The sequence below is a fragment of the Plectrocnemia conspersa genome, unplaced genomic scaffold (assembly GCF_051122295.1).
Source record: "Plectrocnemia conspersa isolate PC_06_02 unplaced genomic scaffold, ASM5112229v1 ptg000007l, whole genome shotgun sequence".
In the NCBI taxonomy this organism is placed as follows: domain Eukaryota; kingdom Metazoa; phylum Arthropoda; class Insecta; order Trichoptera; family Polycentropodidae; genus Plectrocnemia; species Plectrocnemia conspersa.
Window position 1 is genome coordinate 9,169,396 of NW_028277171.1, and position 22,411 is coordinate 9,191,806.

The 22,411-nt window shown below is 26.5% G+C and overlaps 1 protein-coding gene across 1 annotated transcript in view; it reads left to right on the forward strand.

Annotated features, from left to right (window-relative positions):
* LOC148233862 (opioid-binding protein/cell adhesion molecule-like) overlaps positions 1-22,411 on the forward strand; it is a 143,266-nt gene that overhangs the window by 107,694 nt on the left and 13,161 nt on the right. The window contains exon 5 of the mRNA XM_088188806.1: positions 3,998-4,175. Coding sequence (XP_088044932.1) covers positions 3,998-4,175 — 178 coding nt within the window. The remainder of the gene's footprint in view (positions 1-3,997; positions 4,176-22,411) is intronic.

The window sequence follows — 22,411 nt, forward strand, 5'->3', positions numbered from 1 at the left end:
CTAGGTTAAAATTAAAGCTAACTAATTATATAATTAGGTATGTCATAGTACATTTTAAAAATATAAAATTAATGTTTATGCAATCTTTAGAAATAGTTACGTTGAGATAAGTCATAACTTAGAAGCTGTAATATTTATAGTACTATGTACATTATTAATAAGAAATATCTTTTAGCATCGCTGATATTGTTTATGTTTAGTCTAAGCGAGATTTAAATACTTAGTTTTAATTTTTACCACCTTTGGTTCGGTCGTTATCATCATCTCTGCATAAGGATCCACTTACACCTTACAAAATATACGAATTAATATTTAAGAAAAAAAGAGAGAGTAAGTTAGGACATTAATCATAAAAAAGGCCGGTTCAACTAGAAATAAAGCGTTTTAATCGTTACAGAAAAAAATGGATTTCTTTGATTTAGAAAAGATTAATATTCGCCGCCTTGATAAGAGATAACCTGTGGATTAAAGTTTATCTTCAAAATGACCGTTACATCTAAAAGAAATATAAGGAATTTAATAAAGAAATAATACAATTGTTAATCCTTTGAAGTCAAAATATTTTAAAAAAATAATAGTTCAAGTTATTAGTTATTGTAACAAATACGCATGTATTCAATCAAATTGGAAGATTTGAAAGTTTTTAAGCAAATAGTTTTTCGACCTTCCAAAGTTTACTGATATAATAAAAAGGTTTCTTTGATAGGTAAAATAAGTTTTATTCCATTATCCTTATCTAAAAATAAACTATATTACATTCTCGAGTATTTTACTGCAATAGATAAGCTGTTTCTTATAGCAATCGTAAACATTTTTACTGTATTTTCTGCTAATGAAATCATTTAACATCAAACTTGGTCTGAAATTGTAAAATGCAAAGTAGAAAAATATATTTGGTTGTACTGATATATTTTGTGTATTTTTTTAATTTCAGTTTTTAGTTTCAATGGTGTTTAAATGGAAATGCAAAGAATTACATAAACTCAAAACATATCATAACTTGTAATTTTACAATTCTTCACAATCAATTTAGTAATACATATTTGTATAGAATCACAATTATTATTATTAATTGAGTATAAGTAAGTAAATTATTATTTATTAATAACTTAAATTTAAAAAATCAGCTTTTATGAAAACATTACGTATAGCATAAAAGCTTATACGAATATAAACCATTTAAAAACTTTTTTCTAGAGCTTAATGTATGTATGTATAATAAATTTAATTTTTAATGACGAAGATATCCTTATATTTCAAAGAAGTATACATCAAATCGTTAAAACGTTTTATATAAATGTACAAATGTTATTTATAATATGAATATGAAAAGCCATGCTATCATTTTTATAAAATTGAGTATTTTACTCATTTATGACTATTTTATTTAAATAAAATATCGAGATATATTTACCTTCGCAGTCAAAAATCTTAAGAATAAGCTATGAAAATAAAATTTGATTATATTCACTCGCGCGTTTTTTCTAGTCGCAGCTAAATTAATATATCTTTAATTAACTGTTGCTTATAACCTTACAGTTTCATTTATATCAGTTTGTTGGTTTAGTTGTAATGAACCCTATTCGACCTATAGCGGTCTATGCCCTAGTATTTTTAAGACTCGTCCAATTAACTCTGTGATGAATTGGCCTGCGTATTCGAAAAACGTTTTTTTTTGCTTTATAATTACGGGTGACCTCACAAAATTGCTTGTATTACCGCATAGTAGGAATCACTGTCTATATTGTTCCTTATATTCATATTTTTTTTTTATAAAAGCAAAAATATTTTATTACAGTTCAATCAATTGCCATTTCGAAAGATGCAAGTTTGTATAAACGAACTATTTGGTGCAATTGGCATTTCGGAAAACCCAAGAATTTTTAAATCCTTTGAACTTTCATTTTTTTATAAGCTTCGAGACACGCCTATAAAAATATTTATGCCCTCGCATCAAACGAGCCTTGAAAATTAGGCGTATAATTATTAGATTGATTGCAGGTAGAGCTAAATAATAATGCTATTTGTTTTAATTTAATTTTTCCTTCTATTCATTGAGCTTCTTTATTAGCTTCTTCAGCAATATAAAAAATATCGTTTTTTTGCAGAAAATATCGATATATTATCTTATGATTTATATAGAATTATTATAAAAACATTAACTTGTTTTATGTAGCCAGCGAATAAATCATTGCTTAATACTTAATAATATACAGCAAATAAAAAATAAATCGAAACGAAATATTTTGTAATATGTGTACCTAGAGTCGGTCATAAAACTGTCGTTTTTTAAGTGTCAATCAGAAATCCCTGTCCCGTTTCTTACTACCTGCTCTGAATAAAGCTGAAAATGTTTCTACTATCGGATCTAAATAATTGTTTTTAATTTTTTTAAAGATAATTAACGATTTAAAATTACTCGCACCAATTATCGAAATACCTAGAATTTTTTTATATAAAAAATCATTCGTCCCCCACCTTTCCAGTATTTCTAAACTTCTGCCTTTCACTTGAACGGTGACAAATCTCTCGATGCAAGAATTTAAGTAGACGTTGTATAAACGGATCTTATGAAAACCTTCGACAAGGGTTATTATTAAAAAAAGGTTAAACCTCGGTTTATCGGATGATTTAAATCTAGTTATTCTCGAGTTATTTGAGTGATCGTAGACAGTTTTTAACCTATGGCTATCTATGTTATTTATAAATTACATAAATTCATTAGTTACAAATTTAAAAAACAATTGTGCGCAGATGATTTCAAGTTATTTAAACACAGTCGATCTGTTGCGGACTTCTCCCTACAAAGTAATTTTAATTCTCTATGGAGATGAGCTTTCGTCAACCGTCAGCTTTTAGTGTCGAAAAGTGCCATACTGTGTCATTTTCTCGATTAAGTTCGCCATCATAATATTTCTTTAGTCCCGGTGGGAAAGTTTAGGCTAGAAAAAGTTTCACTAATGAACTCGAAATCACTTTTGATAGCAAGTAGAGGTTCGTTCTACATGTAAACGACGAAATCTTTCAATACATTTTATTTTAATGATTCATCAGTTATTCGCAGCATTGTTGAATCAGGATCTATTATCAAGATGCCTAAATTTTAATTTAAAAAGTTTAAAAATTGTACTTTTGTAAGAGGTTATTTTATTGTTATCCGTTCTTGTATCTCAACGTCTTTCTTTTAAGAGCGTTAGGATATGATCCACTGAGTTCTCACAGAAAGTTATATTTAGCTAAGCATTTCTCAAAACTACTATAAAACGCTCTCGACAATTTAACTATTTTCGAGGAATTCCAGTTTTGGGTTTCAGAACGACGCGGAGAATCACAATCGCATCTACTTTGGATTCCCGCTAGATTCTTATTTTTTTATATTTCAAGATTTTTTTTATTTTTTACTTCGTATTATTCTTTTCTGCAATATTTTTCTCTTACTTGTATTATATTTTTTGTGTATTGTAATAATACTATGTATTGTTTTTTGACCATCGTGATGCATTGGGATAAATTGTTAAGTCAAAATGGTCTAAATTTCATTTTAATTAATAAATAAATAAATGTTTTAAAAAAAATATCAAAAGTTGGGATGCTTACTATTCGAATATAAATTTATTAATTTATGTATATGTTTTTTTATAGTTTTAATATATTGTGTAATATTTATTTTAGGGCGCATTATAATCACATTTTATACCATTTTAATGATGATGATAAATTTATAGACGCCACTTTAATTAAACACACGGTTTAAAGTAATTTTAACTTTAATCGTTATTAAAATAGCTTGATGAAGGACCGTTACGTCTTACTCTAAAACTTATGACGTAACGGGTCTTTCCACAGAAAATTATGTATGTATGAATATAAAGGATAAATATAAAAATATTTTTCTTATAAAATATTGTGTGTTAGACCTTGCAATTTATTTAACGACTTTTTATCTAACAATGTATTTTATTTTGAAATTGTGTTACAATTATCTTTTTGTTCACAGTGCCAAAGGTCGAAATTGTTGACGAGCGCGGTGTGGCAGTTTCCGACAAGTTCTACAAGGAGGGATCCATTATAGAGCTTCGATGTGTCATCAGTAGAGTACCGCAACCAAGCGGTCAAGTGGTATGGACCCATGCTGGTAGACATCTCAACTTCGACACTAAAAGGGGCGGAATCAGGTGAGTCGACAATAACTATCTATTGTTAGCCAACTATCAATTTACTATCATTGTGTCAAAGCCTGCGCTACTTTCGCTAACCGGATGATAAACGATGTCACACCATCCATTGTCGAATTATCGCAATCTGAAAAAAAAGATCCAACAGGCCGAATAACACTTTACACTCGAATGAACAACACCACTTCATCGCTTAAATCAAATTACATATGTACATACAGAAAAAAGATAATAAAAAAGTCTAAAGCATTCGCACGAATTTATTTTAATCGATCAAAAACCTATTACCAAAAAAAAACATTTCGGTTTATCCCTAGGGATGCTTATTTCCATTTTTTATTATTTTTTTCTCTTTTTCTCCGACCATAACGTAATAATGATAATTGTTTGCGTGTTTCGTTGATTTTTTAATATATATTATTTCGAAAACGCTTAAAAGAGGGCTTTTGACCTTTTTTTCAGATTAACGGTACAAAGTAACAAAAGGCGCATCAAAAAGCGGTATTAATGTAATCCAGCGATTGTTCGTTCCCTTTTTTATGTCGCTCACAAAATACTGAAATAAAATATTTGCTTTTATAATTAATTTATATTAATAATAGATAATACTAAAAATATGAAAAATAGTAATAATTATTTAATTCATATACGTACATTTGATAAATAAAAACATTAAAACTTTTATATATTTTTTAATATTATTTTATTCGTGAATTGTTATGTTTTTATTTGTGGGTAAAAACACCCTTTTTCAGCATATTTAAGCAATCAATATAAATAAAATTAACGTATAAAAAAACTCAATAACAATTAACTATGTTATCTAGTATACATATATAACATTTAATGTTGCACGTAAAGTTATAATTCAGTACTTAAAGTTGATAAGATATTAACTGGTATTTTATTTTAATGTATATAAATTCAATAATATGATAAACTATTATATATCATGATTTATTAAACATGTACTTAAAAAAGGTAGTATATAGATACTAAGAATCATTATCTAACATTATGAATAATTCCAATGCGTTTTAAATTATTTTTATTAAAAAAATAATTTAAAATGCATCTTCTGAAAATGTTAGTACTTAAAAAAATAAGCTTTATAAGTAATTTTGAGTACAAGAATTATATTTTTATATCGAAATACATTACTTACTGGTTTGATAAAATAGCTGTAACTAAATACTTTAAATCCGATAATTAGATTTTTTTATTAAATAATTATTGTATTAGATCATCAATAATAAGATCAATGTTTATGCTAAAGAAATAATAAAATACACTAAATAATAGTAACTGTATAATATATTTGTGGAAAAAATATTGTTTTTTTTTATTTTACATTCAACGCAGAAATATAAACTTTTTTTAAAAAAACTGTAATTATTATATGATATATATTTCCACTCTGCTTAACACACATTATATACATAAAAATATACGATTAAAGTTTAATTGCTTTATTATTGAAAGAACATCAAAAAAATATTAATAAGTGTATTTGTCAGTATGTGTTTTAAAAATATCATGATTTATTTAATTATATATAAAGAAGTATTACCTTAAATAGTTATAAACAAAAATAAGTATAAAACTATAATACTATAAAACTAAGACATTACCATTCTATCATTAACATAAATAAATAATATTAAGCTAATGAAAATTTGTATCACAAACTTGTACACAAATTAAATTTGTTTGATGTGAATTTTATAGTGACGTTACACATGGTTATCAATAAATAAACATTTTTCTTATATTTTATAAATATTTAAACACGAATATCTAAATTTTTATTTTTTAATCTCTAAATAAAAAAATACAATATGCTATTAAATTTAATATTAAAGAATTACTAGAAAACGGGTAAAAAGGTTAGAAAGCTCAACTCGATAAGCTATCCAAAGATCTCAATCTTACGTTTAGCGCTAAATCCATTTGTTGTTTATTTATTTTTTAACACGCTATCCAACTATTTTTCGGGCTTAAACTGTAAAACCATTTTAACGGTTATTTTTTTATTTGACATCTACAATTTGATTTACGAGCTATATAAACCTATTTTATTGTACGTGAAATTAATTCATCTTAAATATAAAGCAAATAGTCAAAAGCAGATTGGTAAATCGCGACACATTTATTATTTTATTCGGATAAGTATGACACATTTTTATTGCAGGGAGAAATGCGTTTGTAGGGTTTGGCCCTTTTTCAATAAATCATGTAGCTAATTTCTAAAACAAACATTCCTATAATACTTATAATTCCAGTTTATGGATTTATATTTTTACATATTATTTTGTATAAGGGGCAATTGTGTCGATAATAGAACACTAATTTTTATATTTTTAACATTATTAGATAATAATTAAAAAACATATTATGATATTTCTAGATAAAATGATATAATTATTTTTATAAAGCTCATCGTTTATGTAAAAGCCATTCATTATATATTTATGTTTAATACCCTGTTTTTCGGATTCGGATCATAATAATCGATTTTTAAAGTTGATAAAAAAATGTTTTTTAGTTCTCAAAAAATTATAAATAATGATATTTTAATTCTATTTAATACATTCTTTAAAAAGGTTTTTTAATAATATATTAACCAAATTTGTTTGGGGTGAAGTTATTCATTTTTAAGAACTATATCGCTTAGATTAAATCTAATAATAGTTCGCGACATAGTTTTAATCATCTGATTTGTATGTAAAATTATGCGCTGATTTTATATATGTTATTAGTTATTTTCTTGGAATAGTAGTTTTATTTAATAAAAATAATAAATTGCTGCCCACAAGCCATAAATAAATATAAACTACATAATCATAACAAACTAATTTCTAAAAATTTTAATTTTGATTTTTACAAAATCAAAATCAAAAATTTAAAACATGTTTATGATAGACAAGAACTATTTAGTTTTTTTAGCTCATATTCTCAAAATTTTAAATTATATTAAAAATCTTAGTAATCGCCAAAAAAATATTATTATCATTATCTTTATAAATTATAATATATTTCTAAAATTAGGATTTTTCATTATCATTTATTACTTATATTTATATCGCTAAAAGCTGTTAATTAAAACAATTCAATTTTTAATATTTACATATGTATTTATTTATTTTAATACGGGTGTATTTTAATAAATGACAAAATCGATATGACCGTAAAATATGAAAACGACTGTAGCAATAAAATATAGATGTACATAATGGAAGAAAGTACTAATTACATTTTAAATTACTCCATAATTATATATAATATAGTATGTATGTATACATATATACATACATGGGCTTATTAAATCGTTGTAAGTAAAGAAAGCAAAAATAACTCTTGTAAAATATTAATTATAGAAAAACTTAACTATAGTACATAGTAATATCAAAATTTACCTGTTTTTTTTTTATCGCGTTTTTAATAAAAAAAAAAAAATATCGTTAGCAAATATTCATATACATTACAGCACTAAACTATGAACAGCATCAGATTTTACAGTATTAAAAATTACCATATTGCAGCAATTTATATAGTGATTTTTCTGAAGTAGATTTAAATGTTTTAATTTTAAATATTCATTATATTTACTTACAAAAACTCTACTATAAATTAATTTATTTATTTTTACAACGTATTTTATTTAAAAAATATTAGTTTGTGCTAAATTGTTTTGTGTAAAGTTTATTAAAAACAATTATAATAGTGCATTTTTAAATATAAATTTAATCAAGCTTTAATGATTTTATTAAGTTAAACGACTCTTAATTTTATACTTTTTTATATACATATATTATTGCAATATAATATTTTTGGGTATTGAGATCCAATTAATGTGACTTTGCAATTAAAATAGACACGTAAAAAGCTGGTTTTAGTTTATTGATAGTAAATACAATTTGCCACAAAAAATAGTGTCGAGTTATAAATATTTTGTTGGCTGAACGCTGATGGAGAAGTGATGTCCTCTGGATGATCTGCTGAGGTCTCTCATGTTTGTTGTTTATTTTTGGTCTTAGTCTGGTTGTCTGCTGTCTCGAATCGGTTGATCGTCTCACCCGATGCGTGTGATCGTCTCTGACCCTCTCGTCTCGAATCGCTTAATCGTTTGTGACCCTCTCGTTTCAAATCACTTGATCGTTTGCCGATGTGACAAAGTGCCAGATATTTTATACTCTTGATTCAAGACACTTCTCAGGCAAATCACAAATGCAGAAATTGTTTAACCAAGTATGTGACCAACGAAATATATTCACGCCTTGATAAGTGAAACTGCAAGGTTAACACATTTCGAAGATCTGTAAAACAAGGGGTGATTACAAGAGTGGTTTTTATGCTATAGACGCATTTTCTATTGCATTCTTTACGCAGAAAACGGTAGTTTTTATGGTGCTTAACGAGCGGTTTAACGGTCAGATGTGCAAATAGGGTACCTGTTAAAAGTAACGCAATTGTATTAAGTGAGTAAGCATTTTGTCAAAAAGCGTTGTTATTTCCTTTTCATAAATTTGCAAGAGTCGTTTGAATTAGCTGAGGGGTACCACACTATTCACAATAAAATATAAAAATAGTATTAATTACAACATTATTTTAAGTATTATATTAATAATATTATATAATTAAATATTATTTTCACCTATAATATTCAATAATCATAATATTAACTCAATAGTGCTGTTTTAAATTATTAAAATACTATTTCATGTGTATTGTTATATTTTTATATAATTAAGGTAGCTTTAAATCAGTATATATATATATATATATATATACAATAATTTATTGGTGTTTTTTTAATATCATATGTATGTGTTCTTATGCTGTCTAGTTGAATAATTTTATATTGAATAGCTTTAATATTGGTAGTAATAAATATTATTATGAATACTGTTTCTAGTCACTTGTCTTTGCAAGTATTCTGGAATATTAGTTATTATAAAACTTCAGTTGCAACATATCAAGCATTAGTCCAATGCGTTATAACAATCAACAATCGTGATACATTAAACTAAAATAAAGTATATTTTATTGTTAAACTTTACAGTCAACATGTCAATATGCAGAATTTAATTTTAATAATTTATCACTATATTCTATAAATATATAATAATCAATCATTCATTCTTTTCAGATACAAAATAAAATTTAAAAATAAGCTACTAGAATATACATATATAGGATTCGCACCCGTCTTTCAGGTATGATTTACCGATTTATACCACTGCTGGTATTACATGTGTAAATGTAAATTATACGTAGTCTGATTATTTTTTATATAAAAATAGCGAAAATAAAATTAATATAGTATAAAAAGTTACAATACGTGTAATTTAACATTTTAACTTAGTTAATATGATAAAAGTATAACTTTACATTGTAATTTTCAGGGTCGGTCTTAGGTTGGATCTGCCCCTGGGATTTAAGATAAAATCCAGGTATTCGTTTATTGTGCGCAATCCAAACGTTTTAGTATCGCAAGCTTTCATAAATACAAACCAGTATTATTTATGGGTTTAAATAATAAAGAAATGAACCTCGCTATAAAAAATAAAATAATACGAGTATAATTAAAGGCAAACAATGCAAACCACAACGCGGCAGTTAACCTCTCGCTTCGTTACCTAACGGCTTGTGTGAGTTGTCGTATTTTCCAGCTCGTGTGTAGTATTATTTCAGTGTGTTGAGAGTAACCTGTTTAATTTTTTATTAGATACTTAATCTCACGGCCGGTTAACAAACAACGAAACAGGAGTGTGCAAATAGTCTGCGTTTTATAACTACTACACTTGGCCAGGCTAATGGAATTCGTAATGACGATGAGCCTGGGCAAACTTCACCGCTTCAATGCATTCAATTAATGTATCCAAATTGCTGTGCAAGCAAACCCACCACCGCGGACCGCCATCGAGATATATATTTTGGCGGAGAATTAGCAACACGTCATTAGGGAAACGTATAATTTCAATTCGCATCATTAACCACCACCGGTTCATTAGACTTGCAGTAATTTAATCAAGATCCGTAGACGAGAAATTGAAATGAGATGGTACAGGTATAGTCCAAAAGTGTTTAATCGATTAATCACATAGGAAAATTCAGCAACATAAAATTTATTACGCAAATGGCACATGTTTTTCACTACAGTAATTGGATCTAAGTTGCTATCAAATGAAAATTAGTACAAATAATTCCTAAAAAACAAAAAACACAAATCTTTACAATATTTATTAAAAAAATATTAAATTAAAAACAAACATGCATTTTAAAAAACAGGGCACCTACTATAATTAGGAACAAAACTAAGTGTTTTGCAATTCGTTGAAAGTGTACATATCGCTGCATAATATGAAGTAGTTAAGAGCAAGTAGTAGTTAAGAGCTGAATAATACAACCTTTTCACTCCCATATAAAGAAAGTTATTCACAAAGCTTTATTATTTGCTTATAAATTATAAAACGTGGTTGCCGATCAAAGGAGCTGTTTTTGATGTATTCAAAAAGGCTGTTATCAATATAAAAGATTTTTTAATTAAGAGCGAAAACAATAACCCTACTTATCTTCAAAGCTAAGCAAACTAATGGCTTTTAAAATAAACATTATCAACCATCATAATCTCAAAGTTTAAAATACAAAATAGGATTTAAAGAGTAAAAAATAAGATTTTAATGAATCTGTGATCAAGTTTGAAAGGTGAGATCTGTGATTTTTACGAACATATAGACTTAATAATACAATTTTATACTACATATTAAATCAATTTAAAATTAAATTCAATAATAAATGTATCACCGTTAAATCATGGTTATTTATTTTAATAATTTATTTGGATAATATAGCAAATTTTCACACTAAACTAATTTCAACTAAACATACATATATTACATTATATAAATAAAAACAGAAAATAAAAATATGTTTCTATCTGGACTTTCTTTATTCCATTTAAGAAATCCACTACATCTTAATTTTTATGGATAGTCCTAAGAATATTATTATACAAATACACACATCCATACATTATTCCCCTTGTCGTACTAATTTTCTTAAACCTAACTATCCTTAAATTGTCTCTATTTCTAGTAATAAGTCTTTCAACATCCATATTTCCTAATAAATACTAATTAAAATACTCTGGTAACATGTTATTTTGAAGCTTATATATACTTAAACATTGATCTTCAATTTTTCTTAGGCATTTAACCATTCCAATCTATCAATCATGCTTCTACAACTAGTAAATCTATTTTTATTTAAAACTATTCTTATTGCCCTATTTTGTAATTTTTGCAACATAATTTTATCAAATTTATTAAACATATCTGATATTTAATAATATTAGATATGCTTAATAAATTAAAATATTTAAAATATATATATATATATCTTGCAACCATGACTTTTTTTTCTTTCGATTCATTTTTTACGTTTTACAATCATTAAGAGAATTGGGTCTTTGTAGACCTTTAATCTTTATATAATCTAATCAGCCAAATATCCTCACTAAAAATTCCTAAAAACTACTGGCCCTCGCGTAAATCTTAAATGGCAAAATTTCCGAAACAAAATTTTTAAATCACATAAAATACTTTCTAAATTTAATATTTATGTATATTGCATCACAGGCGTTTTTAACTGCTATTGTCTGAGTTATTATGACCAAGTTAAAACTCACAAAGCATAACTAAGATTTTTAATCTTCTGCTTTGTTAATTTAGTCTTAAAATATCAAAACCAAAAGTATTCTGTTGCTAAAGTGCCTAACCAATGCGACTACTGTTAATGGACACTATAAAAATGCTTAAATTATTGTTTTAAAAAACTTTTGAAACAACTTCATATCATTCTTTTTTTAGAGAACGAAAAAGTTGTAATAAGAAAAGTTTATATATGATATTTGTTAGAGTATATCTCTTGTGACGTGTCTAGGAACTTCATGAGAAATAAATCGATTATAAAAATAATATACTATTTGTAGTAACATCATGGAATCCATGTTTATTTAAAAAATATCACATAAAAAATTGTGTGAAATTACTATAATAAAAAAAATTATAAACGCTTAAATGTTGAGCTCCAGAATTCTAGAAGGCTAAAATAAATCAATGTTTTGCAACCTTTTCTCGCCCACAGCATACCAAAGGTCTTCTCAGAATTCCGCTGTACACAACAGGCCAAAATATATTTTTTTAAATGTGATACAAGGAAACAACCCTACTGTATGTTTCCAAGAAAAAAAGGAACCTAATATAATGTTTGTTCTAATACCAATACTAAATAAGTAATCTTAAGTTAATAATTATATTTTATTTAATATTTTGTTATATATTCAAACACAACTATACTATATATACAAATATAATTAACTATTGCAAAGCCTTATATAATATAATAAGAAAAATGTCTTTAGCCCACATGTAATGATGTGTACATATTACTAATATTTGCAAATCGATTATCGCTTCAGCTTTCTAGAAGAATAAACTTATTTATTCAATTATTGCATACCGTTTATTTAAGATCTAAAATTATTTTTGTAGTCCGAAGCACTGTGGCTAATAAAGAATGTCAATTTCACTAATATGGGTTGTGTGACACACACATCCAGTTTCAATAAAAAAAATTGCTATAATATTTTAAGTTAATTTTTACATTTAAATCAAGCAATAAAAATGAGATTATGATGGCAAATAATTTGTTATTAACATAATAAACTGAATGCAGTAAATTGTTTTCAATGTTAATGTAAAGCAACATAAGATATATCAGTACAAATTTTATAATTAATTAATAATTCGATAGCTTTTAACTTAAAATCCAACAAAAAACTCAAAAACTGCAGTGAAATAGATAATAATGAAATACAAGCTTCCATAAATTAATTTGTTTATTTAATTAAAAATACCTATATAGTCCAGTCAAATAAGGCGAAATTAAGGCTAAACCTCGGAATGAAAGATACCAAGCTGAAATTTTGCACAGATCTTCGTTTTGATGTTCTAAGGACAAGGTGAAAAGTCTCATAAAATATCGTGTCTGCTAATCAAGATATCAAAGGTCAAAGGTCACAAAATTTGTTTTTTTGCAAATATCTCACGTTTTATGCATCGCACGTCTTTAGATGCTTTACAAAACTTGTAAAGCATAAAATTTTCTACAAGTTTGGTTAAAATATTTGTTTTGTATCATTAATAGTTTTTGAGATATAGCGTGAAGAATGGGAGGCGTACATCCGTTTATAGAATCCAGCGAGTATTTCTACCTGCTTAACTTGGTATAAGCTTTGAAAAAGTAAACAATCATGAAAAAAGTGGTCTCGGCAAGTCGTTTGAACCATAATTTTATTACTTTCTTCATTGTTTTATTAGGAATTGAGAATGAAATATTGCTCGACAAGAAATTTGTGCGAAAAAATTGAAAGAGTTGAGAGATGTCCTTACGGAGTATGTACCAGATGATAAGAAGATCATTTCCAAATTAAGAGAAAAATATTTAACTGATATTATAGTTATAACGAACATTGGATCATTCCCTATTTTTTCTTTTCGCGATGCTCAAGCTTAAGTTTTATCCATAGCTTGGTATGAAAATAAAAAAGGCACTTCGGAAGAAGAACACTTGCGCGTAGTGGAAGCTGCTGCGGCGATTATTAGAGAAGATATTCGATCTTCTGTTGTTGAGACCAAGTCTTATCCGCCCCCGAGTAAAATATTAATGAAGAAATTCCGAAAACTTTATTACATTTTCTGCAAGAAGTTATTATAAAGAACAGAAAAGGAAAGACACGGCATTTTAAAACGAAATACACAGCTATAAGTCATGCTATAATGACTTCCATACGAAAACGGTCCTTTTCTTCGCAGTTATTAATAGGCCTATCTGTATTTCTTCACAGAAAAAATACAGATAGGCCAAACATCCAAAAAGACTTTTGGATGTTTTGTCAAGTTTAGGTATTTTCGCTTCATATAGTGATACTGTAAAATGTTAAATTTCAGCTGTTTATCACCCACAGCCTCGTAATCAACCATCATAGTCAAGTGCCTTAGTACAATATGCAGCAGATAATGCAGAAAAATATTTATACTCTTGATGGTTATAATACTGTTCATATAATGGGAATGATAAAAATAATAACTCCAAAATCTGAAGTTATATCTGATGACCGCATAAAGAAATTTACAACAAAACCAAGTGCAAATGAGTTAGCAGCACTATCACATATACCCCTTCTAGTGTATGAAAATCATGTCGTACCCGGATTGAGCAAGAGATTCAAGTTCAAAATTTTAACGATGTAGAAGAACTAACCGAACAAATATTTAATGTAGTTGATTTGTTGTGGAAGTACGGAAAGTGGAAAAATATCTCACCGTTGCCAGGGTGGAATGGATTTATTGAACAACTTACAAAAAACAATGAGAACTTTGTAACTTCTCGGATTCTGTTTCTTACTTTTATTTATCATCCTGTGAGTAATATAGACACAATTTACACTACATTACAGTGTGCTATAAACACTGCCAAGAAACATGAACAAAGAACATGCTTAATAACTTTTGATCAGCCGTTGTACATAAAAGCACGTGAAATCGTAGCAGCTTCAGATGCTAGCTCAGACTCGTCCAGAGTAGTTGTGAAACTAGGAGGCTTTCATATGCTTATGTCTTTTATTGGATGCATAGGGTATATAATGAATGGAAGCGGAATCAAGGAAGCTCTCAGTACAATTTATGCATCGAATTCTGTCGACAAAATGTTGGATGGTCCCGCTTTTGCAAGAAGTATCAGAGGCCATACGTATTACTTTTTGCATTATCGATGATGATTTTTGAAGATATGGAGATTGAAAGTTATAATGCTTTAGATGGGTTCATTCAGCAGATAACAATTTGCGATGTTTTCTACGAAACTGTAGAAGAATGTACGGGTAACTCTGGCTCCATAGTTTACAAAGCGTTATCCTATAAACGGATGCGCGCTTCCCACTCCCCGCGCTATATCTCGAAAACCATTAACCATACGAAGAAATAAATTAAAACAAACTTGTAGAAAATTTTATTTTCTATAAGTTTTGTTAAACATTTAATGACATGCGACGCAAAAGAGGCGAGATATTTGCAAAAAAACGATTTTTATGACCTTTGACCTTTAATATCTTGATTAGCAGACACTATATCTTTTGAGACTTTTTACCATATATTTAGAACGCCAAAACAAAGGTCTGTGCAAAATTTCAGCTTGTTATCTTTCATTCCGAGGTTAAACCCTTATTTGACTGGACTAATACCTAATGTATTATATTATAATAAATGATTGAATATCGTTGAAATTAAAACAGATAAAAACTTTATATTTCTCAAATACCATTTAGATTCACACATATTAAAATAATTTTGATATTAAAATGTACTTAAAAGTATCAAATTTAGGTTATGTTATATCTGAGGATAATGGTTTTTTATTAGATTTAATTATTTAAATCAAAAACTACACAATTTTTTTTACTACTTATAAATTTGACAGTTTTAGAGTTACACTTAATGATAATTTAAATATTAAATCAAGTATAATTTTTTACAAACTTTAATTAGTGTGCTACCAAAGTTTGTTTCAATTAACATGAAAGTTTTATATTTGGCTTGTATTTAAAATGAAAGCACCCTTTAAGAACGACCGCCTATCATTTTTAATTAGAACTAGGGTTGAAAAATGTTGTTTACGTGATACGTTGTAAAAAAAATTGCAGCTGAAATGCGATAGCCATGTCAAAAACCCGAGGATATTATACCCTAATTAACTATAATTCAAAAAAGGCTTATATTAATTTAATGAATTTTATTTTTAAGAAAATATTCTTGAAATTTTAGCGCACGGATAATATAAGGTTGTTAAAGATATTTATATATAACAGCTCCATTTTGATAGTATTCAAGTAATAATTAAGTTAATTTCGTGGATGATAATTTTACATATTATACATCTAAAAATCCTTTAATTTCAGATAATATGCCAATCTAGAGATCAAGGATCTATATCAATATCTAACTTGTATACGTAATTAAAAAGGATTTCATAGCTTTTCCTAATCTTTACTATGAATTTTATAAATTATAAATAACATTAGTGCATATGACACATATATATGTGAATACATACTTGATTTTTAAGTAAAACATATTTTACATTTGTTTTTCGTAATGTGCCTTACTAAAACGTATGTTTTCATTATTAAAATTATATTAATTTTAATGTTTTTATAATAAAGTTTTTAAACAACGTATGTTTTTAAGAATATTTAATGAAAAAAACTGTGAAATTTATATTACGTTGTAAAAGTATAAACATGATTGCTTTCTATATGTAAAAGTTATAAAATTTTTATAAACCCTCTTTTTATAAAAAAATATGACAATTTTGATTTATCAAGAAAAAGTTTAGTAGCACTTAAATTAATAATGATAATAAAGTATATTACTATTCATGAAACTTTGTTTCTATAAATTGTGTTATATTTTTTTATTATAATTTGACTAGTCAATGATTTAATATTATATCATAGGTACGTGTTATTAAATATATATTTTATATTCTGATAAAATTATAATGCTATACAATTTATATTAAAAAAATATTTTTATGTAAGATTATGTGTTGGAATTGTGAGTTGTAAGCCACTAGAATCTTATGAGATATGAGTGCATATAAATTTTATTTTATTTATCATTTCAATAATAAAACTTTAATAGATTTCCTAAGCAAAAAAAGCTTTTGAACTAATTAAAAATTAAAAACCCCTGCAAGATTGTAATTATTATGTCATAATTTTTAGCAAAAATAAATTTTAAATAATTTTTCACATGAGCTATTAACTTTTTCTACTTGTTTATATAAATAAAACATTAATATTAACACAATAACCTAAATAATAATATATTTGTGGACTTTAGTTAGTAATCTGTAAATTTTGTATTAAACTAACATGTATAATAATCAACTTATAATATAACGCTTGACAGAATTAAGCATTGGTTATGATTGAGCAGTTATATTTTAAAGTTACGAACGTACAATTATGAAAAAGTTAGGTTATTACTAGATTCTGGTAATCATTTGCGTTTTTTTTAAGTATTTATAAAAACAAATTTGCTATAGAACATATCATCATAAATTAAATTGTAAAATATTATTATATATTTTTACATTTACAAGTTTATATTGTATACTACAAGCAAAATATAAACTTGCTCTCGAGTAATTGACAATAATTGTAGCAAAACATTACAAAGTTTAAAAAGCTTTGTTCTCAACTTATTAAAATTGGGGTTAATTTAGATATTTTCCTTTAATTTCTGAGTTATATTTGAAATTGCTGTATTTAATTATTTACCTTTTTAAATATTGATTATCACGCATTATTAACATTTTTAGAATATTTGTATTTATTTGTGTCCGTGCAGGAAAATATTTTCTGATATTTATTTCTGATATAAGTGACACTTTCAATGACATTGCATGTACCGCCAAATTCACCTCAATCATTTTTTACAAAATTCTACCTTATTAATAACAATAATAAAATTTTACCCCCCACGGCTAATTAAAAATTTATATTATGCTTAATAAAGTAAAATTAAATATAATAAACTTGTGTCGATTACCAATAAATATAATTTTTTTAAATTATAATAATTATTTATACACTTGTTATAATGAACTGTCCCATATTTACTTTAATAATAACAAATTTTTTCTTGATTAATATTGAATAGTTCAATTCTGGGTAAAATAGTTTGCACGTTTGTAGGCATTCAATATTAAATTAACAATTTCGATTTTCCACTTGGGTTGATTATAAATTTAAACAATTCTACAGGCATGGCTTAATCGTTACGGATTTTGAATATCCCGACCGAATGTGCAAATAAATATTTGAGGACCTCCGTAATTAATTAACATGGCTACGCTAACGTATATTATAAACATAATATAATTTTACTCAAATTTAACCGCAACCTAAATAATAATAGAAATATTTTAACATCTTATATTTTATTTTATTGTTCCAGAGCGAGAAAAATTGTTCACTCTTTTTACAATTTTACTTACTGGAATATGTAATGGGTTTAATATCAAAAGCTCTCTCGTCTTTTTTTACATAGCAGCACTCCGCTGAAACAATAATAGCCTTAGCCCTATTTTTTTATTGGAAAATCCCACGGTGTCTTACTTTGAGCACAGATTTCTATCCTTTTTTACACCTCACTTCATATAATTTCATAAGAAGTTCATCCCTCTCACTCGCTTCTATATCCATCTCGTATCCTCTTTATTTCCAATTCTCTGCGTACACCAGAAAAACGAACAAGTGGGAAACGGAACTTTCGTATTGGAAAAATTTATTAGTTTCTCTCGCCTCGGGACAAATTTTCAAGACGTGATCAGAGAATCATTGAGTGACTTTGAACAGGGAGAATAAGAATAAGAAAAGAAAGAGAAAATAAACATTATGCGAAATCTATAATGCAGCGGTTGTGCTCTAATAATAAATTCCAATAACAAACTGATCCTATATAAACACTACACAAAATATGTTATTATAATGTACATTACCAGTTATACAATAAATTTATATATTTATACTAAATAAAAATAATTTTAGCGTATATACGACATTTAAATTGATTGAACTATAATATTATATAATGATATCAGCAAAATACTCGTTAAAATGCATGCAATTTATTATTTATTTTTTTATTATTCATAAAACCATTGTCAGTATTATTTTTATAAAACGATTGACAGTATTTTTAACAACTTGCTGACTTGTACATGTTAAATACGGCTTTTAATTAAATAGTGAGCCTTTTGATGGTGGTTTGAGGATATGTTTACTTCATTTGAAGCTCGTATCAAAGTGAATTTCCATTATATTATATGTATCTACGTAACTCGTATTATATTTGATTTCCTTGTTTCACTTTGACACATTGTTGGAATTGCTTTTACTGGCTTGTAAATCTCATAAAACTTTAATTCATACATAAAATTTGTAACAAATAAGTTTCTGGAAACACACATGATCATGTGCTTAATGCCTTTATAACGAACCATTGTTCTATTGAATAGTGTTATATTTAAATAATTAGCAACATACCATGGATACCAGTTATATATATATATATATATATAATTCTAAATAATCAACTAGGATTGGTGAAGTTCTATCTTTCTGTACAATATAAAAAAGTAGGTTGGTTTATCAATTAGTCGGAATACTAGTTCTTGGTAAACTGATATAAAAAGCACTAGTAAAAACAAGCCGCATGATTGGTATTATTTCTATAAGCAATAGCAATAAATTCAATAAAATATATATGGCTATTAAGTCAATAAATAAGTGCAAACGAGCGTTTGTCGAACGTATGATGGTGGCAAAATACCTGAGCGACGGAAAGCTAAGCACCAATTAGCTCTGGCTTTTGTCATTGAAACCGGCGGTTAAATATTCCGTTTTGAATGGTGTTCGGCTCATTTAATTCCGCCGGTACGCACAGTAAATACATAATAACGAGGTTGTTCCGAACATCACAAGGGATATGTGGATGTGTGATACATACGTGTGCGAATCGTTTCGGGTTACTGCGCAGTCGACGTGCGTGGCATCGAATTGCGAGCGAAGGGTATTTTGCTAAAAAGAAATACGTTCAATTTGGCGCTCTGATTACGCGGAACGAAGGGCTTTTAACGCTTTAGAGATAAACGGTAATTAAAAACGAGTTATAAAGGGACAAACAATACGTTTTTGGTGTCGGATTGCGATTTTTATTACTCGGCATGGAGATGGATGTTCAAGTGCCTATTCCAATATTTGTAGTATGTCTATGGATAATACCGGTATTACAGAGAGAAAATATAGTCAATACCGGCATCAACAATGTACCGATATTATTATTATAATTATTATTTTAAAAGTATTACAAAATGACCAAAAAATTAATAAAGTACCGCTTGCATGTTTTACTATGTTTATTGATTAGCAAAACCCAAACATTCGAATGCTTTAATAAAATCTATAGCTTAATTTTTAATTAAAATTCAATTACATTTGCAGCCTTTGAGTTTTAAAAACATTACTGAGCCCTGTGTAAAAGTAGGTTGATTTCCACGAAAATATGTGGGCTATTGATCATTAATTCCTCTTTGAATATAGCGTAAATTTGACAAAATATTGAACGTACAAAGGGTTTCAAATATATATAGCACTATAGCACGGAAAAAATAATACTTTTTATTACTAAATAATATATGAAAAACAAATACTAACTATTTATAGACAAAAAGGTGCATAATATATATATATGAAAGTGTATATAGTTATAGATTTTTATGTTCAGTGTTAAATTTATAATTTTTAAGTAAATATATTTTTTCAGAGCATCTTTATATTATTAATAGATGTTGAAACGTTTATATTTAGATATTTAGAGTTCTATTCTATCATCATAACAAGTGCCTCGAAATCAAAAGTTAAATAATACACTTAATTTCAATGTTCTGAAAATAATATTCAAGAGTAACCAAATTAACATAATATTTAGTAAATTCCCTTAATTCATTATAACACCAATTAAGCGCCCGTCACGAAGCCTAATTAATATTAACATTTAATGAAACGTCCATTAATTAAATATTCATTATCGTAAAAACATTTTAGAAAGCGATCGTCCGTAATACCGGCAATCTGATCCCAGTGCTTAATTATCTACCTAGATTGTTCACGAGAAACTCGTCGAGAACTAAAAATATTTATTCAATTCCATTTATCATCGTCAACGACAAATTTCATCATCTCCGACGAACTTCTGCATAATATTTTTAATTATTTCGTCTCGGAGAATATCAAGACGTAGTACATTGCGGAAAATTTATAACCTATTCGCTAATTGTATGTATACATAAACCAAAAAATATCGAGTAGAAGTAGGGGTTAACCAACTGGGAGTCGTATTTGGATCTTTTTGTTTTCCGGGCCGTTGTTCTCGTCGCTGATTTATTGCCTATCCCATTTTTTGTGATTTTTCAAACATTATTGCTTTTATCATGCCGTATATATATATAAAGTTGATAAAAAATAATATCAAAATAAAGAAGCAACAAAGTTTCATAAGAGATGGAAAAAAATATTAAATATTAAGGATACAAACATAGAGTGTAAGTATCTACATTGTGTAAATTTATATTTATATTTGTAATACAAGAAAAATACATCGTACATAAATTTCGTCCATAAACTTATATTGAGTTTTAAATATAAAAGAGCAACAATAACTAAGTTCATTAATTTTAATTTATAAATATTACTTATAAGCACTTAAATTAAAAATATTTAGTAAGAAAGCTATAATTTAATTTGTATATGCATATAGTATTAAATTCATGCTATATTTTCATACAATTAAAACAATATTTTATTTTTCATATTATGTTAACATTTAATAATATGTAAATTACAAGTTAATTAATATTATTTTTACAACTAAAATAATATAAGACCCATGGGTTACTTAATGTTACGTTTAAGTTATATTAAGATATGTTGGATTAAGTTATGGTTTTTTAAGTATGTTTCTTAGCTTCATTTTACTCTTCTTGAAAAACGTTTAATTTTAATTAAGTCATATTTTAAATAAATAAATAAATTATACACAAATTATCAATCATTTTGTTACTAATTAAATTAATTTTTTGTTGAAAAAAAATATGTTTCGTGAAAAAAAAAAGTTTTTTTATTTCAATATAATTATTAAGACCTAATAATTGCTAACAATTAACTCCAATATTTAGCAAAGCATATTGATCAAACTATTTAAATAAAAATATGTTTGAATAGGGATAAAAATTCACAAATAGTAAGAAGAATTTTGTGTATGAAATACCTGTTTTTGTTTTTACTTCGCCAGCCATCCCTATCCCCAAAAAGGGCGCGGTCGCTTCTTTGTTACATAACAGATATACGTAGAACTGCTTTTTATTTTATTTATAGTAAATATATAATACAAAAAAATACAATACTAAAACCGTTAATTATTCAATAGATGTGATACTGCAATAAAACAAATTAAACATTTGTACATGTTTTCTTATATTCTTTTTAAATGTAAATGTAAACTTTTTAGTAGGTCACAGAAACTTTTGTTATACAACTATTTTATATC